The 27948-nt window shown below is 39.4% G+C and overlaps 2 protein-coding genes across 5 annotated transcripts; one reads left to right on the forward strand and one right to left on the reverse strand.

The window, feature by feature from the left end:
• The first annotated feature begins 86 nt into the window (after positions 1 to 86).
• Positions 87 to 13719, forward strand: UBE2B (ubiquitin conjugating enzyme E2 B). Its single transcript, XM_061423508.1, has 6 exons — positions 87 to 171; positions 2271 to 2351; positions 4188 to 4213; positions 8345 to 8434; positions 10795 to 10883; positions 12403 to 13719. Exons 1-6 carry the CDS (start codon positions 128 to 130, stop codon positions 12529 to 12531), a joined length of 459 nt encoding a protein of 152 aa, XP_061279492.1. The 5' UTR covers positions 87 to 127; the 3' UTR covers positions 12532 to 13719.
• On the reverse strand, positions 8951 to 27530 carry CDKN2AIPNL (CDKN2A interacting protein N-terminal like). Of its 4 annotated transcripts, none has more exons than XM_061423509.1 (3): positions 27232 to 27530; positions 25803 to 25902; positions 8951 to 11649 (listed from the first exon to the last, which is right to left on the reverse strand). In XM_061423509.1, the coding sequence occupies exons 1-3, from the start codon at positions 27468 to 27470 to the stop codon at positions 11593 to 11595; spliced, it is 396 nt and encodes a 131-aa protein (XP_061279493.1). In that variant the 5' UTR covers positions 27471 to 27530; the 3' UTR covers positions 8951 to 11592. The 4 variants fall into 4 exon arrangements, with proteins under 4 accessions (XP_061279493.1, XP_061279494.1, XP_061279495.1 ...); XM_061423510.1 differs by lacking the exon at positions 8951 to 11649 and adding an exon at positions 21307 to 21645 and having other exon boundaries at positions 27232 to 27529; XM_061423511.1 differs by lacking the exon at positions 8951 to 11649 and adding an exon at positions 21307 to 22644 and having other exon boundaries at positions 27232 to 27529.
• Positions 27531 to 27948: the final 418 nt, after the last annotated feature.

Consider the following 27948-nt stretch of genomic DNA (forward strand, 5'->3'; position numbering starts at 1 on the left):
ATTGCAGGGTTGTTTGTGCAACCTCGGCGGCGGCGGTGACCCACAGTGATTCGGCCGCCGCGCCGGGGGGTGGGGGGGCTGCGCGGGACTCTTTTCTTTCAGACTGACCGCGGGGCTGCTGGGGAGCATGTCGACCCCGGCCCGGAGGAGGCTTATGCGGGATTTCAAGCGGTAAGCGCCTTCATTTTCGCCTGAATGACGACTCCTCCCCAAAGCTACGGGGCTAGGGTGGGGATCCGGGACACCTTCCCCTCTTGACCCTAAGAGGGCTGCTGTGGGCCCAGGGGGACAGACGGTAGCCCAGTTCTAGCCCCGTTTTAGCACTCTCTTCTCCTTGGTTGTTCACTTGTCCTACGTAAGAAATTTTGATACTTCCTCACCACCACCCTACCCCCACAAAAAAGTAAAAAGATGGCTATGGTCTGTCCTACGATTCCTTGCTGCCCACTGCGGCCAGTTGCCTGATACCTCGCCCTAGCTTTCAAATCTCATCCTTCGCCTCTGCACCCTGCGGTGCCTCTTCTCTCTGCCCTAAGAGCGAGCCCTTGCAGAAGCCTTTCCACCGCTAGCTACACCAATCAGCTTTGTTCGATGGCCTTGCAGTCTTCTCCGACTGCCAGGGTTGGGGCCAACCCCCGCCTCCCTCCCCATTCTTTCTGCAGTGAGGGTGGGGTCTGATGCGCGAGGGCCGGAGGTTGTTAACCCATCCTCCGAAACCCGACTCTTTCCCCCCCCTCCCCCCCCGCCCGCCTGAAAGGACCTTGAGAACTGGCTTAGAGGGCTGGGACTCGGGCTGGCAAACCCGGCTGCCAATGCTTTCTGGAACTCAGCTCTGTAGCCTAGTGTATAAAGACCTATCTATAGCCTCCAAAGTCTGGAAAAATGCCTTCCTGGAGGCTGGCGCTAACCTGATACTCCCTGAGCCTCCTTTGTAAAATAGGGTTTTGTTAGATGTTAGGGTTGATGATGAGGAAGTGACTTTTTTCCCCCCAGTTGTTTTACTTTGAATGCTTACAGGTACGGAGAAGAAAATAACCAAGAAAACTTAGCGTTACGCTCCCATGCTCATTTTTAGGTGGTGTTCTAGGGAGACCTGCCCTGCTTAAGAGAAAAAATGCAGTGTAAAAACTTGGATTGGCTTATCAGGAAGTAACCTCTCAACTTCATTGTAAACCTTTAAATGAAGCACTTGGAGGCCATTGTTTCGGGCTTTGCCCAGTTTGGCCTTGAGTGTATTGGTAACTTAGCCTTTATCTTTGGTGGGCGATGTCACACGCAGCGTATCTTCCAAGGGTTCTCTTCGTCATGGCTTGTATTGCTTGAGGTTGACTAAAAGCCATTTTGGGGGGGCTAATTCCAAAAATCATACCACATGACGGTGTATTTATGTGTGTATATATGTGTGTATATATATATATATATTTAGTGTCGCGTTTACTTTTTTTTTTTTCCCGAGATGACAGTTTTAAAAGGAGATACTCCTTTTGGTGCAAAACTCGGTTTCTACAGCTTGAAACCATGAGTGAAATTCCAATAATAAAATTTCAAGATTCCTGGCCTTTGGTACCCTGGTTTTTCATTGCAGTTCTCTGCTTAATTCTGAGTTGTGTGCTTGGCACCTTCGGTAGTTTTCCAAGGGTCTTCGTTTGCAAGAATTTGTGACAGGTGTTGGAAGGTAGCTCTGTATATGGGCGCATGATCTGAGAGATAAAATGCAGTATTGGTGCAGAGCTTTTAAAATAGGGACTGAGGGAAAACCTAGCCAGAGCTTTGCTTACTCTAAAAGCTACTGCTAACTAAAGCAAATGGAATAAAGTAGTTCTACTCCCCAAAACTAGTTTGCTGATTAAACTGGATGCAAGTGTTTTTCAGTCATTTAATGTTTACACTGAGCTGGGGTCTTTATATTTTGTTTGGGGGAGAGTTTTTTTGGTGGCCGTGTTGCCCAAGTAGCTTTGGTTAGGACTCACACAGCCTTTGAGAGTTTACAGTAGCAAAGTTGATGGTTGAGTAAATAGTGTTTTTTTGCACTTGAGGTTTTTCCTTTGTTGTTATTGTTTAAAGTAGTTCTTGAACAGATATCTTAACCTTGGTGATATTTGAAGGGGGATGACTCCCAAGCCATTTAAAGTGGTATGGTTTATTCCAGCTCAGCACAACAAGAAAATGGATTTAGTTTGTTTCTCAAAGTAGATGGTTCAAAGATGTTTGATTGGCCTTCTTAGTGGCCTTAATGTTCAAGTTTTAAAATTTCTATTCTGGATTTCTAGATTGCAAGAGGACCCACCTGTGGGTGTCAGTGGCGCACCATCTGAAAACAACATCATGCAGTGGAATGCAGTTATATTTGGGTGAGTTGAAAGAAATAACAAATGGTAGGTAAGGTGATTCTTTTAAGAAAATTGAATGTATAACAGCTAGGAAAGGAAACTGAGGGATGAGGAATCTTACAGAAACTGTAAGATTAAAAAAAATTCTGATAAAGACTTTTAGCAGTCATATAAAATTTGATTTTATAATCAATGGGTTTTATTTGATAAAAATATCATTTGAGACTACAGGAGAATGATAAGTTAGTTTGTACAAAATGTGCCAAGCAAATGCTTAGTATGCATTCTACTAGAACTGTAAAAAGAGTAGGAACCAAAAATATTGATAACTTCCACCATAGTAAGAATTTAAATAAAAAGTGTTTCACAGCTTAATGTGAAATAACTGAATGGAGCCTTTCAAGGTGCAGTCTTATATTTTACATATAGTATATATTGCATGTAGGCTTATTTGCATAAGAGCATTATTTCTTCATGCTCTTTCTTTGGTTTTCCTGAGCTGGATTTTATTTTCTTTCACTCTTTAAAAAAATTTAATTTTCTTTATTATTTTTTGCTGTGTGTGGACTATCTCTAGTTACAGTGCCCTGACTTCTCATTGCAGTGGCTTCTCTTGTTGAAGAGCGAGGCCTTCAAGCTCGGTAGTCGCAGCACACGGGCTCAGTAGTTGTGGCATGAGGGCCCTAGAGGGCACGGGTTCTGTAGCTGTGGTCCGTGGGCTTAGTTGCTCCTCTACTTGTGGGACCGTCCCAGACCAGGGATCGAACCTGTGTCTCCTGCGTTGACAAGTGGATTCTTGACTTCTGGACCTCCAGGGAAATCTCTTGTTGCTCTTTTTATACTAGGGTTTTGCACTAAAACTTAAAAGGAACACTTCTGTAAACAGAATTCTGAATTGCCATTGACTCCATTTTAAGAGTCTACATTAAAAATTAGTGGGGAAAATGAGTGTAGTTCACCCTTCGAAAGTAAAGTGGTATTAAATCAGGCTGTTAGCATGCTTCTTTGAGATCTTGAATGTACCTTGCAAATAATAATTAAACCTTACCAACCCAGCTTTGTAAAGCAATTAAAAAAACAAACTTAAAAAAAAATTTTTAAAGTAAACTTCAGGTTGCTGCTTAGGAAAGATGAGATAGGGATATGGTACAATGAAAAGACGTGGACAAAAGAAACTGGCATTCTTGGTGACATCAGATAAATTTAGTTGGGTTGAACAAAGAGCTATTTCTCTTTTGAAAAGCAGGATACTTTGGTATCATAATTATCTTAAACTAAAGGGTATTGACTTCCATTTCATTGATACATATTGAAAATAGGAATTTTTCTGTTAATATATTTACAAAAGGATTGATATTTATGAACTGAATTTTTTCTGTGCTAAATTTATGACAAGTTTCTTTTGTTTTTTGTGAAACCATTCTAAAAGGAAAACTTGGAAAATGAAAGTTACCATTTATGTCTTGCGTTTGTTGTTGTTAGTTGCTCAGTTGTGTCTGACTCTTTGTGACCCCATGGTCTATGGCCCACCAGGCTCCACTGTCCATGGAATTCTCCAGGCAAGGATACTGGAGTGGTTAGCCATTCCCTTCTCCAGGGACTCTTCCCAACCCAGGTATCCAACCTGGGTCTCCCGCATTGCAGGCAGATTCTTTACTGTCTGAGCCACCAAGGAAACCCCTTTTATGTGTATATAAATAAAAATCCAGGGCTAAGGTGATATTAACAATAAATAATCCACCAATTATCGGAATGAGCTCCTCTTTCTCTTGTTTGAGTTTATCCTCTCCACTCTTTGAAAATCAGGAAAAAGCAGAAAGAAAAACTTTTTTTAATCATAAATCTTCTTGTTTTCAGACCAGAAGGGACACCCTTTGAAGATGGTAAGTCATTCTCAATATGTTTTCTATAGTGTTAAGAAGCTTCTTTTTAGTAGAAAATTATAACACCAATCTATCTAGTTAAGGCTATTTTCTATTAATAGATCGGATTAAAACTAAATAATGCTACTGAGAATTTATAGTTTACAAAGAACTTTCTTCCCATGTCAGCTTGATCACCTTCATTGCTAGTTCTTCTGTTACTTTTGTATTGGCTCTTGAACTCTAGGCCTACGTGGTGGGGTCTACATTGAGAATAGTTTTAAATTTAAATGACCTCATAGCATGCTAAAGGTGTCCCTGAGGTAAACATCAGAGGAGTATTTATCATGCATTTTTAACTTTATATATGTTGATCAGTGCTCTTAATTGTGTGTAACTGCCAGTAGATTGACTTAACAGCTATCTTTTGACACCTGTAAATAGTTAGCATTCTACAGAATCTTTTGCATCTTAAATTCAGTATTTAACCAAGAGCCAGAAAAATGGAAAACTTGTTCTAATGTGTACTTAGAGTTGAACTTATTAAATTGATTTTAACCAGATACTTAAAGTTTTCCCTAATACAGCATGAATTTTTAAAATGTGTTAAATAGATTTGTCTTAGTTTATCACAGTGGCTCCAGAATTAACCCATCAAGGTTATTTTTACAAATAATGATTGCAGAAGTATTTTTAAGGAGAAAACCTGAATGTTCAGTAGGAGAAATGGTTAAGCAAATTATTAAATATCTAGACTGTAGAGTATTATGTACCTATTAAAGAATAAGGTAGATCTGATTGTATGTCTGAGGAGACAAAAAAGTTGTAGAATGTATGTTACAATACCGCAGTTTTACTGACTAGCATACATGCCTGTGTGTGTGTGTGTGTGTTTAAAGGCTTGTATACCATACTGCTATCAGTGGTTACCTCTAGATGGTGGGGGAGGGGTAAGGAGTTGAAGAAAGGTACTCAAGGGGTTCTGCTTTTTACTCTGTACCAAGGATTCTCAAGGGTGGTCCACAAGCTCTTTAAGTTTCCTGAGACCTTTTCAGGGGTTTCCTGTGATCAAAACTGTCTTCATAGCAATAGTAAGGCTTTTCTTTTCCTACCTTTTATGTTGTATTAGCATAGCACTGATGGTACAAAAGCATTAGTGACTAAAACTGGCCCTAAGCAATTTAGTGCCTTGGCACATACCAAGACAGTGGCACCAAACTGTGCTTGGAGTCGTATTTTTTGCATTTTTTTAATACAAGATGTCAGTTTCACTTTAAAATGTTTTGATGAAAAAGTGGGAATTACTAATATTGCTAAATTCTGACCATTGAGTATGCTGCTTTCTGATATTCTGCTTGATGAAGTTGGAAGTATGCATACAGCACTTCTCTTGCATACCAGTTTGATGGTTGGAGGGAAAGCAGTTTCTGCGGTTGTTTGAGTTACAACTTGAATTACTGCTTTTTTCATGGAACATTTTTACTTGAAAGAATGACTGGCAAACTTTGGTTATTTAGATTTGAGTATGTATTTGGTTGCCATATTCTTAGTGAAAGTGTTAGTTGCTCAGTCATGTCTGACTCTTGGTGACTAGATGGACTATGGCTCGCCAGGCTCCTCTGTCCATGGAATTCTCTAGGCAAGAAAACTGGAATGGATAGCCATTCCCTTTTCCAGGGATCAAACCTGGGTATCCCACATTGCAGGCAGATTCTTTACTATCTGAGCCACCAGGGAAGATTTTAAATTAAGTTGAGGAAAGTGACTGACAGGATTTGTTGCTGCTGATAAAATTATGGTTTCCCAATACTTTTTTCTCTGATGAGATTAGTAGATGGTATTACGGTTGTGACTTTGTTTTTGATGGTGTATATCTTTCTCTCTAGTCACTAAGTCATGTCCGACTCTTGTGACCCCATGTACTGTAGCCTGCCAGGCTCCTCTGTCCTTGGTGTTCTCCAAGCAAGAATACTGGAGTGGGTTGCCATTTCCTTCTCCAAGGGATCTTCCCGACCCAGGAATTAAACCTAGGTCTCCTGCATTGCAGGCAGATTCTTGACTGACTGAGCTATGAGGGAAACCCTGGTGTATATAGATACATATCAAATGAAATATGGCAACATTTAGATGATTTAGATAACTCAGTGAACTGGTATTTTCCAAATGGCCATTGTGTTAGGAAATTATGGATGGATAAAAGATACATGCAGTGTGCATTAGTCATTAATATAAATGATGCAAGAAGTTTATATGGCTTCAAATTTTATGTTGTAGCTAATCTTTAAAAACTTTACCATTTCTTCTATGTAATATCAAAAAAGAATATCTACCTTTATCTGAAAAGGCTACGAAAATACTCCTTCCTTTTTCCTTTACATATATGGAAGAGGCCTGATTTTCTTCATGTATCTCAACCAGAACAGCATGTTGCAACAGATTGAATGCAGAGGCAGCTGAGAGAATGCAGCTGTTTTCTATTAAGCTAATCATTAAAGAGATTTGCAGATAAACAGTGCTACACTTCTCACTAACTTGGTGGAGGAAATATAGTTATTTTCATTAAATGTTACTTAGGTTAATGTGTAATGAATTTATAGTTGTTAAGTATTTTAAGATTTCCTTGAGTAATCATTTCTAATACAACAGATATCAATAGTGATAGCACATGGTGTGCTGGAGACAGTTTATACCAATTATGAGAATGGATTGTTTAAAAATTAGGGGAATTTTTTTTTTAATTAATTTTTGGTGGAAATGCCATAAAATGGTGTGCTGTTGCATGCATCTCTTCCCATCTTCATGTTCAGTGACTTCACATTCGAAGCTTGGTGTGATTGGGAGTAAGAGTATAAAGGGGTCCAGAGACCCCATAAATATGAAGAAAGCAAGCTTAAAGCTGTTTTTTGTTTGTGTTTACCTGAAATGTTTACATTGTACATTTTGTAATGAAGGAAAATTAAAAGTAAGTGTAAAATATATATAACATTAGGTATTAAAAATATATTAGGTTATAAGGCTCTCTTTGCTAATGAACTATACATTTCATAGAACCTCTTAATATATCAGAACGTGAGTTAAATATCACCTTTGATTTTGTTTGTATCTTTGGCCTCCCTAATCCCAAATTTCCAAACAACAAAAAATTTAAAGAGGTAGAGGTTATATATTGAATATATGAGCAATGAAAATAGTGTTAAATATTTTACTAAATACATGTCTTTGATCTTGGTAGACTGAAGTCATGAGTTTAGAATTTAGGTTGAGAAAGTGTGTTTTTTTGTTTTTTTTTTTTTTTAATTGAATTGATAAATAAGGAGAGAAGCTTGTGGAGACATCTTGAATGGTTTAAACTTTTATTGACTTCATTAGGAATAGGCTTCAACTTACTGAGTAAGCCCACAGTGGGTAATTGGAGCGCCTATGGAGCCTTCAGGTATATTTCCTCAAAGTGAAACGTCTCTGGATAGTGTATAAACACAAAAGGAGTCCAGAATGACAAACATAAAACTATATATTAATGGTGGCTGTGTCTGCTTAAATAGATTTGTAATTTGAGTTGAGAGTTCTTTGTACACTGAACAGATTGACTTTGTTACAAATACATAATTTTTTTTTTAATGCCTGTCTCTTGACCAGCAAATAATGATTTAGGCTGACCAAAATGTACCATATTGGTTTATAACCAACAGTAGACAGTTACACTAATGCTTAACTGATTCTTGACTTAAATGTTGGGAACAGAAAAAGACTTTTTCACATTAGTGGTCATACCCTCCAGTCTGAGTCCTTTGTCATATAGCTCCTCTCAAAATCATTTGGCACCTCCTTCTAAGTTATGGTAAATTAACTGTAGTTACTCAAATGTGCATTTAAAAGTTTGGTAACTAGGGCAAAATTGCCTGCCAAAAATATGACAGTTAATGTTCTTACCAGTAGTATATGTTAAGTGCTTGTACCCCCCAAATGCTTGCCAGTGTTGTATATTATCAATACATAAATAGAAATATATTTAGTATGTTTTATATGCTAAACCAAAATTAACATTAATTTTTGTGTGGTTGTGCAAAAGCCAGCATGGGGTTGGGAATTGTGACAAGATAGAAAAGTTATGCTTGTCATTACTGTAATTATTTTGGTTTGTTTTCTATCTAGGTACTTTTAAACTAGTAATAGAATTTTCTGAAGAATATCCAAATAAGCCGCCAACTGTTAGGTTTTTATCCAAAATGTTTCATCCAAATGGTAAGTAGCATTTTATTAGCTTTTGCAAATGATAGGAGGAAGAAAGAGTTGTTTCATCCTTTTAGCTGTTGCCTATGCTTTTCATTATTAGGGCCCACCTCTCAATGTTGCTTCCATGTCAGTATTAACCATACTTTTTTAGTCTGGAATCTTACCAAGGTTCCTGATTTGAGGGAAGTTTTATTAACTTCTGATCTTTAAAAGTAATATCTATTTATTTGTCAGAATGTGAAAGATACTAAAAAGAATTTGTAGCTTAAAGTTTAGCTGTAAAACTACAAACAAATGTTCAAAATTGAGATCATGTTATATGTAAAATTAAGGAAATATCCTTTTTCTTTTTTTTTTGGCTGATCGTGTGGCGTGTCAGATCTTAGTTCCCTAACCAGGGATGGAACCTGTGCCCCCTGCATAGGGAGGGTGGAGTCTCAACCACTGGATCACCAGGGAGGTCCTTTGGTTATTTTTGTTAACCCTCCATATTGATAGCATGGTTTCCCTTTTTTCCCACTATGAGTGGAAAACTTCATTTAGTTAACTTCCTGGTTTACTTTTTTTTTTTTAATCTTTATTATTAAAAGATTCATATACTTGCTATTCACCCATTTAAGTTGTACAATTCAGTGGTTTTTAGTACCTTGACTGAGTTGTACAGTCATCACCATAATCAATTTTAGAACATTTTTATCACTCTCCCAAAAAAATCCCATTCCTGTTAGCAGTCCCTCCCCATCCCTATCCCCTTGCCTCCCAGCCATAGGCAACCACTGGTTTATTTTCTCTATGTAGGTTTGCTTATTCTGGACATTACATATAAATGGAGTCATATATGTGTCATATAATGTATGTGATCCTTTGTAATTGATTTCTTTCAGCTGCCATAGTTTTCAGGTTCATCTCGTAACACGTAACTGTACTTCATTTTATTGCTGAGTTATAATCCATTGTATGAATAGACTACATTTGGTTTATCAGTTGATGGATGTTCGGTTTCTAATTTACTTTTGTATTCTCAAAAATAGTTACTACTTCAAAACTTTAAAATCATTTTGCATTTTTATGGGTTTTACAGAGGTGATGATTTTTGCTTTGAACTTGCTATGTTTGATGTTCTGTGGAGTACACCGTATGTGCAGTTGGCTATGCTGCTTTTAAAGCTGAGAGTTAAATCTGGTCTGACGCTAACAATTGGAAATACCTAGCACATAGACAGTAATTGAAGCCATGAATAAAGTTGCCCCCAGAGGTTGTGTAAAGGGTATAAGATGGAAGAAGACCAAGGATAGAGTCCTGAAGAATGACAGTATTAAGTGTAATTTACCTCCTCTCCCCAAAAAGGCCTCACTTCCTCCTGTTTCGATGTAGAGTGATCAGACTTGTTCTGTGAAGCTTTCCACAATTTGATAGTATCAGTAACATTCAAATGCACGTATTCGTTGTCAACACAGTGATTCTATTTTTGTAAATTTATTGTACATATACATAATCTGGCAAGTGGATAAAAATTTATGTTCATTGTTTGTATTCTCACATAACCAATTCAAGAAGGGGAAAAATCCACTCTCAAATATTAAACTTTTAAAATAGTAATCACTTGATTCTTATTTTTATTATGAGAGGAATGCATACTTATTGGAAAAACAAATCAAAGTACAAGTGAAGGTAAATAAGATCCTTCATAATCCTACTATTTACAGATATCTACATTTTGGCATTGAGTCTTACAAATGTTTCTGTGACTGCCTGTACTTCAAATTAAAGTATTTGTAAATGATTCTTTATAAGAAATGGAATTATAATAGTAATTGGAAACTTACTAATGTAATATATTAGGGATGTCATTCTATGTTAATTAACATATGGTAGACGTGTATCATTTCTGGCAGCAGTATTGGTATGTGCCATTAATAATGTACTGTTACTTAGCCAGTCCCCTCACTGTGGACCACAAATCATTTCCAGGTTTTCACTTCTGTAAAGAGTATTATAGAGAACATGCTGTAAATAAAACTTTGCATGTGCACTTTTAAAGTAGAATTGCTATTTCAAAAAATTAGCCCCCCAGCCAAGAGCTTTATTTAGGAATATTTAGAAGTGTGGAATTTAAACAGATTTGTTATATGTTATGTGCTGAAAAAATTTAACTGTCACTCAGCCTCCTCATCAAAAGATATGTTGTAAACAGTCCTTAGTTTGAGACTGATTTTCCTGTGAGACAGAAAGTTTTAGTTATTAACCAATGTTCAAGGCTTCTGACTGAACCAAGCATTCTGTTTGTGGTAAAAAAAAAAAAAAATTACTGTTTAATTATTAGATATGACCAAGTTAACATGTAACCAATTTTAGTGTTGTCTTTGCAGTGTATGCTGATGGTAGCATATGTTTAGATATCCTTCAGAATAGATGGAGTCCAACATACGATGTATCTTCTATCTTAACATCAATTCAGGTAAGCAGGTTAGAATGCATCTTAATTTTTCAAGATTCTGTGGCATATAATTGACTCTTTTAGGATCAGTTTAAAGGCCAGGTGAGCAAACTGACCTTCCCAACGCTAAGGTTACCAGTGGCAGACCTCATACAGATTCCTCAGGATTTTCATACAACTGATCTGCTTTCTCATTAGTGATCATGTTGGATCAAATCCACGATCATTTTCCTGATAAAATTAAAGTATAAATTGTTCTCACAGATCAAGTGATTTTGTTTTGTTTCTTTGGTTTGGGGGTTCTTTTTTTTTTTTTTTAATTTTTCGCTGCATCTTGCAGCCTTGGGGTCTTAGTTCCCCAACCAAAGACAGAACTCGTGCCCCCTGTGGTGCAAGTGCAGAGTCATAACCACTGGACCACCAGGAAATTCCCTCACCAGTCAAATATTATTCATGCCTAGACAGTAGAGCCCGGAGAAGGCAATGGCACCCCACTCCAGTACTCTTGCCTGGAAAATCCCATGGATGGAGGAGCCTGGTAGGCTGCAGTCCATGGGGTCGCTGAGGGTTGGACACGACTGAGCGACTTCACTTTCACTTTTCACTTTCATGCATTGGAGAAGGAAATGGCAACTCGCTCCAGTGTTCTTGCCTGGAAAATCCCAGGGACGGTGGAGCCTGATGGGCTGCTGTCATGGGGTCGCACAGAGTCAGACACGACTGAAGCGACTTAGCAGCAGCAGCAGCAGAAAGCATAGCCAGAGGTTATGGAGAAAGATGAAAAAATCTTGGGAGAGAGAAAGATAATTGTTTAGTAAAAACATAGGGACCTTAAGAAACTGCAGTGCAGAAAAGCATCATTTTGCCCCATCCAAGAAAGGCTATTTCAAAGGAAAGTAATGTAACTTCCAACCAAAGCACTCTGGCAGAATATTTCAGAGTTGACCTTGAATGACAGTTCAGGAGGAAGGTTTGGGGTGGAGTCAAATTTTAGTTACATGGATTTGAGAGGAGCAGATGTGATATTTTGGTTTGTGGCCTTCAAGTTTTTTCTGTCACACTTCTGCTTTAATTTGAGTCATAAACAGTATTTTCAGCCTTCCTGTTATTAATATATTCCCTTGCTGCTAGGTGTATATGTTTTGTTGATTAAAGGAAATAAGGTATACTACCCAACTTACTGCCAGGAATTTGCAAACCTATCACAATAATAGAGTTTAACTTTGGAAAATGTTAGTTGCTGAGCTATTTTGTAGACATTGTATATTAACCAAATCAAATATGCTGAAGAATATTTGTTCTTTTCCAGTTTCTTTGAAATTAGAGGTCTTAAGGCAATTGAGAGCTATCTGTTTTGAAAACTGAAGTTTGTAGCAATAGGAAACTTCTTACTGTGTTTAGATCTGAAAATACATGAGACATACTAATTTCTTTCTTCTTTAAGTAATTTGTTTTCTATCACTTTTGTGCTCCATATCTGACCATGTTAATATAAAAAATAACTCTACATATGTGTTTTTTCTTTTGTCTTTCCTTCTAGTCTCTGCTGGATGAACCGAATCCAAATAGTCCAGCCAATAGTCAGGCAGCACAGCTTTATCAGGAAAACAAACGAGAATATGAGAAAAGAGTTTCGGCCATTGTTGAACAAAGCTGGAATGATTCATAATAGACAACTGGTCTGTTAATCTTTTTCATCATTGTTGTGTATAATTTACCTCTCAGTAGAAAGGCTAACAAATTTTAAGTGCCACAGGTTTTAAGGATTCTGCAGAAAAAAAGTCCTTCAGTTTAGAACCTACAAAAGCTTGTGTATCTTGATTAATGTACTTTTTATTGCATGGTGTGAACTAAGTTATTGCTTACATAAATTTGTAATATATCCTGTTTGTATTTTTTTCCAAGTGTATAATGTTGGTGTGGAGTTTTCATGACAGAATATACACATTTTGTAAATCTGTACTTTTTTCAAATATTGAATGCCTTATTTTTGAATTCTTTAGATTTTTAAATTGGAGAAAAGCACTTAAAGTTTTTTATATATGAATATTACATGTAAAGCTGTTAAAATACATACTTCAGTGCAAGAGACTTTGTCACTTATTTCCTTATCTAAGTAGGAGGGGTTAATAAGTCTCTAGCTCTCTATCAATTGATAGTTTCATTTCCAATTTCAAAAGAACAGATTTATATTTTATCAAGAAATTCAGATTTGATTCTAGATACCAATTATAATCTCAAACTTTATTTTGAATGTACCTTTATTAGTTTTAGTTGAGCAATTATAACTGGTTTGATTCTGTCCAACTCTGTATTTAGGCCACTTATTACTGTTTCTTCATGCACTACTTACTGTTAAACTGCACCCTTTGATTTCACAATTTGCACCTCCACCATGGGGTATTGGCACCTCTACCTTGAGCAGAGAGCTTATGCAACTTACTTTGCTGCTTGATAATACTTTACAAGATTTTTGATAATGAAGAAAGTAAAACGATCAACGTTAAACAAAAATCCATGCCCTACAATTAACAATATAAGAATTTGTTGCATTGGTTTGAACAAGGCAGATATTTGGAAGGAATCTTAGTGTAATTTAAATATTTGAAAACTGCCTTTTAATGCAATTGCCTATCTGTTTGTTCTGGAAAAATGTTTTAATACCAGGGCCTGTTGAGTTGCTTTCTCTTGTGGAGATTTTTTTTTTTAATCTCCTAAATTGTATAAAAGCTGTACTGCATCTTAGTTTACTGGATAAACTTAAAACACAGTATTTGTAGAAAGCTTAATCCAAGCTATCCTATGCCTTCAAATAGTATAGAAAATGGAAAATATACAAGTAAATTCTGTTGAACCACCTGTGTAGTCTTTCTAGTAGTTAAAACAGCTATTTCATTAACCCCAAAAGTTTCTTGCACATTCATACTAGCTTAGTTAGCTAACAGCATCTTTTCTATTAGAAGATGGATTTTCTTTTCTACTGGAAGACTTAGAAGGACAATTTCTATAGTTTCTATTAAGCAGAGCTTAGAAAGGAGAAGTGCTGATGTTTCCCTTTAAAAGTTAATGCTTAGGAAATTTGGGGATAAGTGTATGATCTCAGGGAACTTTTGATACAATTGGGAGTTCACTCACTGGAATTATGCCCCCCCCCAAAAAAAAAGATGCTGTATTTAAAGGTAGTTTTTCGTCATATCAAATGTGTGATACTTTTATATTCGGCTCTAAAATTATAGTTTCTTTAGACATTTAATCCAGTGACTGACTCTTAGATTAAATATGCAGTAGCTGTGATAGTCTCCCCTCTTAATATATTAAATGCTATTTGGATAATGCTTCAAAATCTATTTTCATCCTTAACCTGTTTTATTTCCCGTTTCATTCTGTGCTCCCAGTACAGGGGGCGCAGGTTCAGTTTCTGGTTAGGTCACTGAGGTCCCACATGCTATGAAGCACAGCCAAAAAGTAAAAATAAGAAATTTCAAGTATTGCTAGATAGTTACAAGGAAATTATATCTTACTTTACAAAGGGTTAATAAGCTCTAATTCCTAAATTCAACACATGTGCGTAACCTCATACCTAGTCCCCATCCTACTGGAGAAAACTCTTAGGAACGTTCCATCTTTCAATTCCTCAGGTTTTTTCTTCAGCCTTGAAACAGATTGCTTATTTGGTTGAATACCAGATGTACTTCAGTTTACAAAGTCACATCATACAAAGAATGTTTACTTTTATCATTTACTACATAAAAGTTTATAAATGTATGGTATGGCAAGAGGCTAGAACTGATTTATTCATTTTAGTACAAAGTTGGATTTCATGTTAATGTTTAAGTGCATTTGTGATGTGTAATTCCTCTGTAACAATACTTCTAACACATACTGTCTGTGCAGGGCACCATTCTAAGCACTTTAATATGATCACATTTCAAACTCAAGTAATCTTATGAGGTGTGGGTACTATTGTATTACAGATAAGAAAACTTAGATACAGATCAAGTGACTTTCTCAAGGCCAACCAACCAGTATGTGATAGAGCTGGCATCTGAACCCAGGCAGTCTGGTCTTTTAGCCAGTAACTACTATTCCTTAAGAAATATTAAGGGATTGAGTTTAGTTTTAAAAATTGTACTGAATTTAAATATTCATCCCAACTTGTGAAAATTCATAAGAGTTTTGTATATAGAGTTGTATCTATCCAGTGAAGAGGTTTACAGCATTTTCCACCATTTTTAAAAAATGTACAAGTCTGAATATAGGAACACTATCTAGTTTCTGATAGAAAGCACTTGACTTAAAGACCCCAATTTTCCCCCCTTTGTAGAAATATCCTCGAGTCTGTACAGACACAGTCACATACACCCCCCAAAATTTAAAGATTCCATGTATATGAATAACTTTTGGGACTGATCTAAGAATTCTTTCTCATGTCGGTGGAAGGTAGTGAAGAAAGTTACTGAAGGTGACTTATTTAGTTAATAGTCTGTTGTTACGTCCAGTAAACAAGGTACCTGTCTTAATTTATTGAATTAGTACTCTTTTAAAAGAGAAGCCTGGGGCTCAAAAGTTACGTATGAGGTATTTTGATCTCAATTCCTCCAGGTTTTGAGAGAGAGAAAATGTTTAGGTTTTGGTGGTGGTTATTACAATTCCTTTCTGCTTCATTCAGCATTGCCGAGTCCCAAAGGAACCTGGTATGTGGGGATTGTGTATGTAAACAGAAAAGTGACTAGGTGGAAAGCTGTTAAAGGAAACTGTCCATAGGGCAGGGGCCTTGTGCAAAGACGGTAGCTCTGTCACTTCATTTACCATCTAGTTAAGCTATTGTCTGATAAGGGGAAATTTTAGTTATCTTGTTATTCTAGTATATGATATAGAGCACAAAGATATATTAGAAACAAAATTTTGTTTGAAAGAATTGACTTTTTCCTCTGTCCTTTGAAAAAATACACAGATGTGTGTGCTGTTTTGAGTTTCCTGTTCATAGCCTGGACTGGGCTTTCTTTTAGTTGGGTCCAAAAGCTGAATGAGATGCACCCTTTGCAAATCTTTCTTAGCTCAGCAACAATAGCTGGTTGAAATCAAGAGCTCTGGAAGGAAAGGCTCCAAGCTTCCTCTCTGGCACATGGGGGACTCAGACTTAGGTTAGAAGCCTGCATGGACTGTCAGGAGCTCTGCCATTGACGTAGTGCTAAGGCTTGGCCACAAGATGCTTTTGTTTACCAGTGACTTCTGGAATCGTGTGTTTGGGAAGACTAAATAGTGTTCTCTGCTGAGTAAAAGGAAATAATAACCTTTTAGCTAGAGAGGTCTTTATATGGTGATGGTCTTGGTTTGGTTACAAGTGTAATGCTTCTGTAGTCTTTTGGGAGGATATTTTAACTGATCTAAAGTCTCACCTGCAAGACTGGGATCTTTCATGTACCACTGGGTTAGGAATTTTGTCTAGAGGAGACCAGAGCCTCTCTCTGAAAGGATCCACTCATCAGCCTGATCTACTTTAGTTGTCATTCTTCCTAGAAGGCAGGAGAGCATCTGTGGTGTGCTGAACGCTGCCAAAGTGCAAACGTAGCACACTTAAGGGAGACTTCTTAATGCTGCTTCCTGTCTGAAGCCCCTCTTGCTCTCTCCCGTTTACAAAGAAGGCCTTATGCCAAGAATACTGCAGCCCACCAGCTGAATTGGATTAGCGGCACTCTAGGACAGAAGAATGCAGGTGCAGAGAGATTTGCAGCTCTTTGGCTAGCCTCTGTGTAAAGTCATCCTACAAAACCTGAGTTGGGAGATTTTCTGTTTTTGTGTTGGTGGTAATACAAAGAGAACGGGAAGCTTCTTGTTCGGATAACCATCCTGGGCAGAGAAGAGGAAAGAATCCAGAGACTTCAGCCCGTATCTTCAGCTTTGGCTCAAGGTTTAGAATGTGGCCTCCAAAGAAAACTCTAGATTAGTGACCTTGCTGTATTGTAGTGACTACCTGCATGAGCACTTAAGGCTGTGATTTCAGGTTGAGACTCTGGAATATCAGCTGGAAAACTGCCTTTAGAATGAAGACAATCCCAGGGGTTAGGTACAAGAAACCTTTTGCAAGTCAGAAATATGAGGGTGGCCCTGGGGCCTGGTGGTGAGTTGATGATACCATCTGTTAGGAAGAAGTTTCCATTCTAGCTTTTGTTAGCCTTTACAGATTGGTTCTTTGACAGGGGCTGGGCGCTGTGCACAAGGGAGCTTGAGGACAGACCACAATCACCATGGCACCCTCTCAAGACTATGTTTGAGGTATCAGGGTGAGCCATAATGTAAGTACCATAGAGTGGAGCTAACACTCGGAACTGCTTTCCAGATAACTCTGGCAGTACATGCACAGGCCTGGGCAGAAGGCCAGCAGGACAGCAGTGAACCTCCAGGGTCCATGAATCCTCTGGGAACACTTTAATTAGCAGCTGTTTTTTGTTACAAAAGTAGAACATTGTCATAAAAAAGAATTCAGTAAGCACAAAGGTAGAAGGAAGCATGAGTCATTCTCACCACCTGAGCAGCTGAAAACAGCTGGCTTAAGAGGAAGTGAGGACTGTAGGTGTTGGTCTAAGACCAAATTTTTCCAGTTGTCTGAGGCCCAAAATTCACACCCAAGAGTGATAAGGAATCTAGGCAATTTACAGTGTGATACTCTAGGGCAAGACGTCTGCCTTTCAGCCACTACTAGGGCAAAGGCCACATTCCTGGAGAAAGGAACATGTCCTCAGCCTTTACAGGCCCCAGACCCCTAGATGTAGGGATTCCAAGGCTGGCCACATGCTAACCCCTCTCCTCCCATCCTGCTTCTGCCCGGTATTTAATTTGTGCTGTACTGTACAGTGCCTGCTGCCATTTGTTCTGTCACAAGTCTGCTGATAATGCTGGCACCTAATGGGTGCCAGGTAGCATGTTAGGTCCACCCTTCTGCAGCTTTGGGGATGAAGCCTGGCATGGAGGGGTGATTATGGGTGTTTATTTTTATCTTAGTGTAAATTTTAGTTGAAACATTTCATATCTTCCCATCATGGTCTCAAAGGAAAAGCAGGGCAGAAATGAAGCAGTGGGAGCTCACTAAGGGCCAGGTACTTACACAGTTTTTCTATGGAATCCTCCAATAAACATTAAAGTAGGAATCATCCTAACATCGAGGAACTCAAGAGGAAGGAATTACTACCAGTCCACAACTACTAGGGATAATTAAACATTCTTAATGAAAATGTCAAAGGGAAAGAAAAATGCAGCCCTAGCAGTATGAGATTTTGGTGCTAGCATTGACAGCAAAGCAAGGGCTTTAGTCACCAGGCCCATGCAGTTCAAGGATGACTTTACTGTTAATTGCCCCTTCACTAATCACAGGTGGACCAAGACCTGTCTCAGGCTCCTAACAGCAACTTTCTCCCAGAGACACAGGTTGAAGGGCCTTATTCAAGAATATTTTTGGTTTGCTAACCTACTTTTACTTGGTTGGGAAAAGATAGGACTTGGGTTGTGACTGCCTGGGTTATGTTCTAAAGAAGCACCCTTGTCTGACAGCACGTCAAGGGGAAAAAACTGGTTCACGTACCAAGGTCTAGAACAGGTAAGAATTAGTTCCATCTAATGGGAGCTTTTAATAGTCTCAACTTTAGTCTGATTTCCAAGGGAATCTGTATACGTGATGTAGTCTTGTTACTCCATCTCCTCAGCTGGAACTCTTATCTATGAGCAAGGCTTCAGGCCCACCTCCATCTCAGGTAGGAGCACATGCGAAGAACTCTGCCTCTACTGCTGGCAGTGTGAAAAAGCCTTCCAAACCAAAATGAGAAAGGCAGTGAAACACTGCTGTGCCTTGCCCCAGGAGTCCTAACTTTGAAGGGACAGAGTAAACTTCGGGAAAGAAACAGAACTTGCTTGGCTTGCTTTTCATTTAAATAAATAGGTTATTTGGCTATTTATTGATTTTAATGACAAACAAGCCAGGTAAGGTTCTGTTTCTTAGGGAGTGTGTGTGTATACTATGCATGATGGCAGTTTTTGTTTTAGCATGTACTTGTTTGTTGAAGGAAGCTATTTCCATATGATCCCAAACCTTTAAGTTCTAAAATTCTTGCCTCTTAAGGGTTATGTTTATTCTTACTACTACAGAACCGAAAGGTTCCCTAACCTAGTCAAGAATGAGAGACAGGGCTAGATGACAAGGTGACTTTCAGACCCCTGAGGTTTCAGTCTCCTTTCAGACATAAGGGTACCCAGGCAGAAACGTTAGATAGAGCTGGACAGCTGGGAAACACGGTAATATATCTCACATCAGATACCACAATGTGTATTGACTCATTTACTACAGACAGCAGAGCAACAGAGGATGGGCAGTGACAGTTAATGTGATTCCACCCCGTGCCCATAGAATAGGTAAGCCACAGATCTAAGTGGATCCTGGAAAAGCTTACAGGGAATCCTTGCCTGTGCACAGGTAGAAAGGGATTGATCAGGTGGGCCACAGACTCTGAGCAATGTTTCAAAAAGCAATTTCTGGATAACATGAAACGGCATCACTATTAAGTGAGCACCCTAAAGTGTACTGTTAGTATAGATGACCCACACACAGGTCTGAACTGCACAGGTCCACTTACACATAAATTGTTACCAATAAACAAGGACCTCCAGTACTACATGATCTGCAGTTGATTGAATCCATGGGTGGTTCCTCTATCAATTGTGGTTGCTTCTCAAAAGGTCTTGAGGCTTAATATTAGCCTTTAACAGATGAGCGCCTCTCCTAGGCATTACTCGAGGTAATACTTTACCATGTCCCTTTGTATAATCTCACTTGATCCTCACTCCATTTTGTGGGCAAGACTGTATATATGAGGAGACCAGTGGCTTGTAGCTTGTATCTTACCTGTGAGCTCCTGTTTCAAATCTAAAAGTGGGCCATTTTACTTTCGCTGCAAGGGGTGCTGCAATGCAGAATATTAGATTTCTATGCCACTTTATATTCCAAGTAAGCAAAGGATAAAAGTCTAAAATACTGATTAATTTTATAGGAGAGATAGCCACAGAGGTAAAGGTAAGATGAAAAACAGGCAACTTATCCTGGGGAGAGTAATGGGATCCTGAAACAGAAAAAGGATATCAAGTGAAAATGAAGTCTCAGTGAAGCGTGGACATCCTGGACATTAGTTAAGAGTGTATCAATATTGGCTTGTTAATGGTAAAAAATGTACCATACTAACGTAAGATGCTAATAATAGGGGAAACTGCAGAGTATACAGGAACTCTATAAACTGTTTTTACAGACTTCCTGTAAATTGTTCTAAAATAAAGTTGTTTTTTTTTTTTTTAAGGCAGTTTAAGCTGAGCAAAGAGAGAAAATCCACTAGAAAACGACATCAGAAAATTTGATTAACTGGCGAAGTCTTCAAAAATAAGCTGAATTTGCAATGGATATACTCCTGATAGGATATTATTATTGAACATTTTATTGGGGAATTATATCTTGTAGAGGCCGGGGCTAACTGAGCACCATAATCTTAATCTTTGTAACAAGTCTCTGTGGTAGCCATTTCTATGATTATCACTTCCCAGGAAAGGCCACAAGAGAGAAGTGACTTGTCAGAGGTCCCAAGGTCTTCACTTGGCCCACCTTAGTGGTCACTACAGATCAGAGCTAGAAGCTGCAGAGATGTGGTGTGCTATTTGGCCTCAGCCTCGAATCACGGGTGAGAGTCGTCCCCCTTCTCTGCTCCCAGGCACCAGGCTCCCAGTCACTCTCCTCTTTAGCACTTCAGTGTCCTGAGTTCACCAGCAGATTAAGCTCAGGCAGGCCCACTATCCTATCTTACCACTATCTCCAGTACCAAGCACAGTGATAGGGAATCCTGCCGTGACTGACTGTTACACTGCTGTCCCCACATGAAGTCCTCAGTATTTATGCTTAGAGATAAGCATGTAAGAGTGGGTACTAAATAAGAAAGAGGAACAGGGGCAGAGGGTAAGAAACATACATCAACTGAAAGAGGGAAATTAATGATAACTTCAAAGCAAAGCAGCACTGCACTAAGTATTTCTTGAGGGACTGTACAAAGCAATTCCTCAAGTCTAGAAAACCAAACCTCAGGCTCCCTCCAGGAAGAAAGAATATGGGCTTTTTACTCAGCAGCCTGGAAGGCCTTTTAGAGACCAAGCTGTGGAATCTTGTTTCATTGAGCTTTAAAATAAGGCTTTTTTAAAAAAAATAAGGCTTTTTTAAAAATAAGGCTGCCTCTTTCCATGGTCTGGTAGATAAACCTGAAGCCCTATGATTTTGATTTTCACTCATCTCTAAAAAAGGTGAAATGTGTGTGGAAACAGGGTATATGGATGGTGTAAACTTCAGGTAGACATAAGGGATATGATTTGCCTCAGCAGAGAAAAAAGACTATAAAGCAGAATCACAATTAAAGGTACACTGTTGAAAAATCCAAAGTGTATAATTCATTACCTGCCATTATTACATCAACATAAAAAAAATAGGCATTTTAAACATTTCGACCAACAAAAGAGGGCATGATTTATAAACACATAAATATCCATGCATACTTTTACAATGATAGCTACTAGAAAAATGAGAACTTTAAAAATGCCAATCTAGACAAGATTCCCTTTCATTCTAATTGCCTCTTTCCTACATGTTGTTAATACCAAGAATCTTAAGAGGCTGCTGAGGTCAATGTTGCATTCATGCCAGCCTCCTTTCCAAGCCTGTAACTAATGATGAAAGTGTGATGAATCTTCTGCCTTAGCTTTGATGCTAGGAAAAAAAAGAAAAAGTTAGTAGCAGTGTTAGTCTAATGAATCAAATTCATAAGTAAAAATACAGCAGTGATACAAATTTTATGTCCTACCCAGATGGTATGTAGGTAGACTCAGAAATTATTAAGATTTTACTATATACAGAAGATAGAGCAAAACACTGACCATACCATCCATTTGGAAGCCAGAGTTTTTGTTTTGTCACCTGTGATCTGTTAATGTTCACAATTCACAATGATAACAGAAATACTTAAAAAATAACTTTTTCTATGGCATGCTCTGCAATGAAGGCTTCTAAAAACAGAATCACACAAACCCTTTATTGTTCTAAATTAAAATCAGTTGAATCCAGGTAGTAATTCACAACATTTCACATTGACTCAGGATATTTAGAAGATGTGAAGGTTATGTTTCTGAATTTCACACTATTAGAAACTGTAAATGCATGTCTTCAAATAGTGATGAACTGAAGCAGATACATTCTTTCTGGGTACTCTCTAGCACCTTTGGTAAATTTAAACTTGGCTTTAGACAACTTTTAAGCAGGGTGTGAAGAAATCATTTTGGCTGTCACCTATTTGAATGGATTTCCTTAACATTTAGCAGTGCAAGTGAGTCAATCAGAGTCTTTTTAGCAATCAGTTTCCAAGGTATGACATATTTCCTGGCTTAAGCCTGTCATATCAGTCTCTGAGAAGTGAAGAAGCAAAATTCCTCAGCAAGAGCAAAATATAAGAGGTCTTTCTCCTTTGAGAAGAATGCAGTTACCACCTAAAAAAACCATCTTTATTCCAAAGGGAAAGAGAATCCCATAAGCCCTCTCTTCAATTTCCAACAGGACAGACCAAGACTACAGTAGCAGCAGAGCTTCCCCTGGCTTTGGCTGTTTCAGGTCTGGTCTTTGACACTAGTATTGGTAGGTGATTCACTCATGCTGGGCACCAGGCAACAGACTGGCCCGGAGCGTCAGACACAGCTCTTCTGGCTGGTTCTATTTCTGTGGATAAAGGGAAAAAGAAAGGTAGCTCCACAAAGCATTTATCTTAGGATCCAAGACAAAACCTGATTTAACTACTCTGGCAGGCTGAAAAAAATTTTTTTAATACTCACAAATACTTGCCATCTTACTAGAACCACATCTTCCATCAGTGGAGTGGCTGCTCCATTACTTTAGAGCTTGCCAAGACTGGATATAATGTACAAGAAGAAAAATTCTCTGAAAGGCAAACACTTTTCTAACTTCTCTTCCATATTTCATATTTAGTCACTTTCCATACTGCCATTTTCCCTCTTGGATAAAAATGTTCTCAGGAAAAACGGAGTTATTAAGTGGACAGATTCTTTCTCTGGCCAATAATGATAACTTCATTCATTCACTGCTCTTTCTCCTTAAGATGATGCCTTGGAAATAATATACAGTCTCAGTAACACCACCATTCCTGAGGGAGCTGCTGCACTTTGTTAATTATTGCTCATTAATGGGTAACATGGTCGATCACAAAGTTCTGCTGGTAGGTACCTTGGGAGGGCCGTTAGATAATTGAGATTGTTCAATATATTTGTTTGAATCTCCTTTTTTTCCAAAGAAAAATCATACACTGCAACTGTCTGACAAATACCACCTGTCAGAGTCCCATGCTCATTTCTTTTATCAGATTTGCCCACACCGCCCCCCGCTTAAAAACAAAAAAGCTGGACAGACCTCAGTTTTACTGGCCTTAAAAGTGCCAAATAGCCATAAAGTATTTTTAAAATCTTTAAAGAACTTATGTCTCTAAGTAATCTTCACTATCCAGTCTCTGTATACCAGTGATGCCAGGCTATTCATTTCCACTTGGTAGCTAGCTTCAAAACCCAACTAAAAACTCTTCAGAGCTAAGGATCAAATCTGGGCAGAACCATAACTGACCTTTTCAAGTGCATGGCTCAGTATCAAGGTTCTTTGTTTTGTTTTTTTGTCTCTGGGCTGGGAATGGTGCTTAATGTTTGCCAACCTCTATTACATGCAAAGACTTCAGGCAAGACACACACACACACAAACTGCTGCAAAGCCCCCAGGGCTCTCTTTCCAGGGGGCACTCAGGGTGGCTTTCAGAAGAGAAGGGACAGCCTTCAACACACCATAATTCTGTCATGGAACAGGTAAGATGACTCATACGCAGGACAGGCTTATCTAAAAGACTCTTTACCAACTGGCAAAACACCACACATCCTCCAAGTATCTCACTTTTCAGAATCTACTTAGCTTCATTTTCAGTGACACTGACAATCTAAAATTAAACTCTGTTACTAAAAAAACCTAAGTTTTATTTGAAGGAAGTTCTAACACACATAATCTAAAAGTGCTATAGAAATGCAGCCACCCTGAAGGCTTCTTCCAGGTAACTAGGTGCCAGTGATTAGTCTGACAGCAGAGCTGGCTTCAGGGATGCCAAAGTTCATCTCTGAGGACTCGACTCTGGAGGCTAACACTGTAAGTGTCAAAAATGAACAGAGGATTCAAAAATGAACCCAGGACAGGGGTTCCCTACATTTTTGAGGTTCCAGACCCCTTTACAAAATGTTTAACAGTTTAGAAATTCTTCCCCTCACCACACACACATAACTTCTTCACTCTGGTCTATGGATAATGTTAGGGACATGCTTGTTAATTACAAAAACTCCTTAGTCTCATCTGGAGTCTGAAACCCAAAAATCACGAAGTGTTATGACCTCCAATATCCCAGTATGACTGTAAAGAGAGAAATATAGTATTTATGAGAAAAAACAGATCTTAGAGAGGGCAGACCACCTCTTAGGAGCAAAAAGTCAAGGAAAGAATTGGCCATGAGCAGTCAGGAAATGAAAGCTCACCCTACTCCCTGCCTGCCCCTAACCCATGGGGTGCAACCAGGTGGCCAGAAATTATCTAACTGTCCCATGCCTAGGCCCAAGGAACCTCACGACCTGGATACCAAGGGACTTACCCCAGATTTTTTTTTAATATTTCATAGGAGAATTCCAAAAGTCACAAATTCCCAATTCCCAATGGCTCCCTGGCTACAAACAGCAGCCCTGTTAACAGCTGATATGAAAAACAAAATAGCCCCTTGAACTCAACCTGAAACTTTTGATTCCAGATTCAGTTAAAAAACAATACTTTTAAAAGGAAACTATCTGCAATCAAGTGGGGTTTGCTGTTTGGGGCTGAAGTACTTTTGGGGCAGCTGAGGATTTGATTAGTTCCCAAAACCCACAATGAAGGGAACCTTTTTCTATGCCCTGCTTCCCAAAACAAGACCCAAGTGGGGTGAAGCAAGCGTTTGCCTATGTTTCTGAGATGAGAACTAACAGAGGCTAGCAGCCTTCACTCTTTGTCAATTCTGTAAGCATTTTCTGAGCACCTTCTCTAGTGCATGCCTATACCAGGTTTCAGAGTTAACAGGATCAATGTCTTAAGTACCCTCTCATCTCTCAAGAAGCTTACCATGTGCCCTTAAAAAGGTCTTGGTGAAGTGCTATGGGGGATGAGGAAACAATTCCACTGCCTAAGAAGACCAGGGCAAATAAGAAAAACCCTATCTTGGGAGATAGTAAAAAGCAGTTGGTATCCTCTGAGCTTTCTTCTGCCACACTCTCTATGGCCCCTGCCCCTACAGGCAAATGCAACGCTTGACAGGCAACAGCTCACTATGGAAAAAATTCACAGCCTCACATCAGACCAAGCCTGGCAGAATAGGAAACAGGCATGATGTGTGGATATCACACCATCCACATTTCCATCAACAAGTCAGAGAGGCCAAACAAGTCTGGTGGTGTCCTCAACCACTGTGGTAAGGATAAGTTAATGTTATCAATAAGATTTTTTAATAAGTGGGAAACTGTAGCACTCTAACCAACATTTTCTTAAAATTCAAGCAAAAAGCTCAAAACAGAATGTTCCTAAAGGAACTAAAGGGGTTGAATTTATGTGTTACTCCACCCACAATGTGTAATTTACCTACTGAGTTGTTACCTGGTTATGAAAAGCTTTATACCAGTTACAGAGAAATGAAAGGGCTTAGATTGGGGTAGTAAACAAGAGCATTCAGAAGACAATATACTCTAATACATCACCATACAGGCAGGGGCCATTAGCTCTATACCCTTTCAAATGCACTTGGAAATCCTGTTTACCTTTTTCATTAATTCACTTCTGGTAGTAAACTGTGGCAGGTCTTCCACTTCAATCCCATCAGCCATTTCCATCACCTTGTCTAAAAGGTCTTTGTTGTAACTGCACAATAAAAAGTAGTAAGATAAAAACCCTGGAAGAATTATTGTCACTGTGGGCTAAAAAGAAATTGCAGGTAGCTGGACTATAAACTCAACTCTCAGAGGAACAATTTGATACTACTGGGGAAACTGATAGCAACATCAAGTTAGAAAATAGTTCTTCCGCATGTGGCTACAGAAGCGGCATTAGGAATGCCAACAGAGCAGGTGTTGTTAAGATTTACAAAACAAGACTTACAAAAACAGAGGCACTGTACATCTGGCAGTACGTATTCATGGATATGGTATGAGGGCCAAATTTTTTTTTTTAATATGTGGAATACTGGTCTAATGAAAATAACATTACTTGTTCATTTGTCCAATATTCTTACTTTTGCCTAATCTTGCATCTTGTTAACTAGAATTTACTAGGGGCACCTGGAAGTCAGAGAAACGGAAGGGATGCAGCAGGCACTGCTTCCCCAAATCCTGTTCCAATAACTCCCCAAATCTGAAAGTAAAAACCAAGTGGCTTAGGACTGCAGGGGCCATGTGACCACACAGCCATAAGGAGCACAGAGACCAGAACTAGTCAACTAAGTCATTTCATTATCCTAACAGAATTTCAGGAAATGCTAAATAAAAGGATGGAGCCTAAAGATTTGCCACCTGCTTCATGGAGTGGTAGAGTGCCATATTTCAAGCATTTCAAACACAGTTCCTTGAAGGCATTTCATAAAAGGAAAGGCAGACAGGCAGAGTGCTGCTTGCTACTGGGTCCAGCAGACTAGGATATGAGTGAAAAAGCCAAGGACCACAAACTACATCCTGCCATAATGGTAAAATCCACCAATCCTGCCAGAAGCTGCATGGTCCTTAGGTATGTCTCTTTCCCTCTCTTCAGTTGCTTATGTAAACTGGGGATCTCAGTTTCTGTCCCTGCAGGTTTGCCATGTGGAAGGAGCTAATGAACTTAATATTATGCACTCAGAAAGAGGATGGTTTGAAGTAATTACAGTAATAATACAAACAAAATATTTGTATTTTGTATTACAAAATAATACAAACTCGAACGCCTAGCATATTATAGGGCTCTTCTTGCTAGATGACAGCCTGTGCTAAGTGTTTTTCACCCTTTAATACTGTAGTCATCACAATTCATTTTCCAGATGAGAAAGTCGAAGCTCTGAGAGGTTAAGTATCTTTTCAAGAATTGGCTAAGATGGGACTCTGCCTTAGGCCTGGCTAGTACGGTTGGAGACTGGGGACGGAGTCAGCCTTGGGCAGGGGTTAGCCCTGGGGTTAGGACTGCGGGTTGGGACAGGGTCAGTTAGCCGGCAGGGGTCCGCACCTGCAACCCAGGAAGAGGTGGTTGGCCCAGACCATGGAGAGGGATAGCAGCTGGTCCAGGCGGCCGCCACCGTCGGGTGGATCGCGGTAATCGGGCAGGTGGCGCAGGATGAATTCCATGCGGGCCTTCCATTGCTTCTCGCTCTCCGAGTAGGAGCGGAACTGCTCAGCAAAGTCAGTCGCTCGCCGCACACCGGAGATTAGCTCCTCCACGGCAGCGGCCGCCTCGCCACCCACCATGGCGCCCTCCACAACTAAGGGCCGGACCCGCCCACTGCCTTCCCGACATGCACTGCGCCACCTCTCTGCGGCTAGAGGAGCACCGGCGGCGCGCGACTGCGCAGGAGGATTGGTCTGGAGCGCCCTCGGCGGGCGCGGCGGCCTCACCCAGCCGGAACCGGCACCTCAGACTTGCAGCCGGCGCCTCTGGAGTGGCTCTACCTCAGGGCCTCAGGGGCAGTTCTCACTGGACCCGGTGGGAAACCAGTAGGGAAACGGAGGCCTTCCCAAGCACACAGCAAGGACGGCCCTCTCCCATTCGGCAGCTGGATGTCAGTCAGGGCTTTTACAGTGTCCTTGACCTGGGAATTCCCCGAGCACCCGGCCCGCAGGACCTTTGCCCACAGTTCCAAGGAATTACAGGTGTAGTTGCTCAGGGTCTCCTTTTATCCATTCCCAGAGGCCTTGACACTCCACCCAGCTTGTGGCCCGACTTCCT

This window comes from Bos javanicus, chromosome 7 (genome assembly GCF_032452875.1).
Source record: "Bos javanicus breed banteng chromosome 7, ARS-OSU_banteng_1.0, whole genome shotgun sequence".
Taxonomy (NCBI): domain Eukaryota; kingdom Metazoa; phylum Chordata; class Mammalia; order Artiodactyla; family Bovidae; genus Bos; species Bos javanicus.

Coding starts and splice junctions, on each gene's coding strand:
- UBE2B (XM_061423508.1), top strand. CDS start 128: ATGTCGACCCCGGCCCGGAGGAGGCTTATGCGGGATTTCAAGCG. Junction 172..2,270: donor CTTATGCGGGATTTCAAGCG/GTAAGCGCCTTC, acceptor CTGGATTTCTAG/ATTGCAAGAGGACCCACCTG. Junction 2,352..4,187: donor TGGAATGCAGTTATATTTGG/GTGAGTTGAAAG, acceptor TCTTGTTTTCAG/ACCAGAAGGGACACCCTTTG.
- CDKN2AIPNL (XM_061423509.1), bottom strand. CDS start 27,470: ATGGTGGGTGGCGAGGCGGCCGCTGCCGTGGAGGAGCTAATCTCCGGT. Junction 25,903..27,231: donor CACCTCTTCCTGGGTTGCAG/GTGCGGACCCCT, acceptor TTTATTGTGCAG/TTACAACAAAGACCTTTTAG. Junction 11,650..25,802: donor GAAGTGAATTAATGAAAAAG/GTAAACAGGATT, acceptor CTCTCTCCCAAG/ATTTTTTCATCTTTCTCCAT.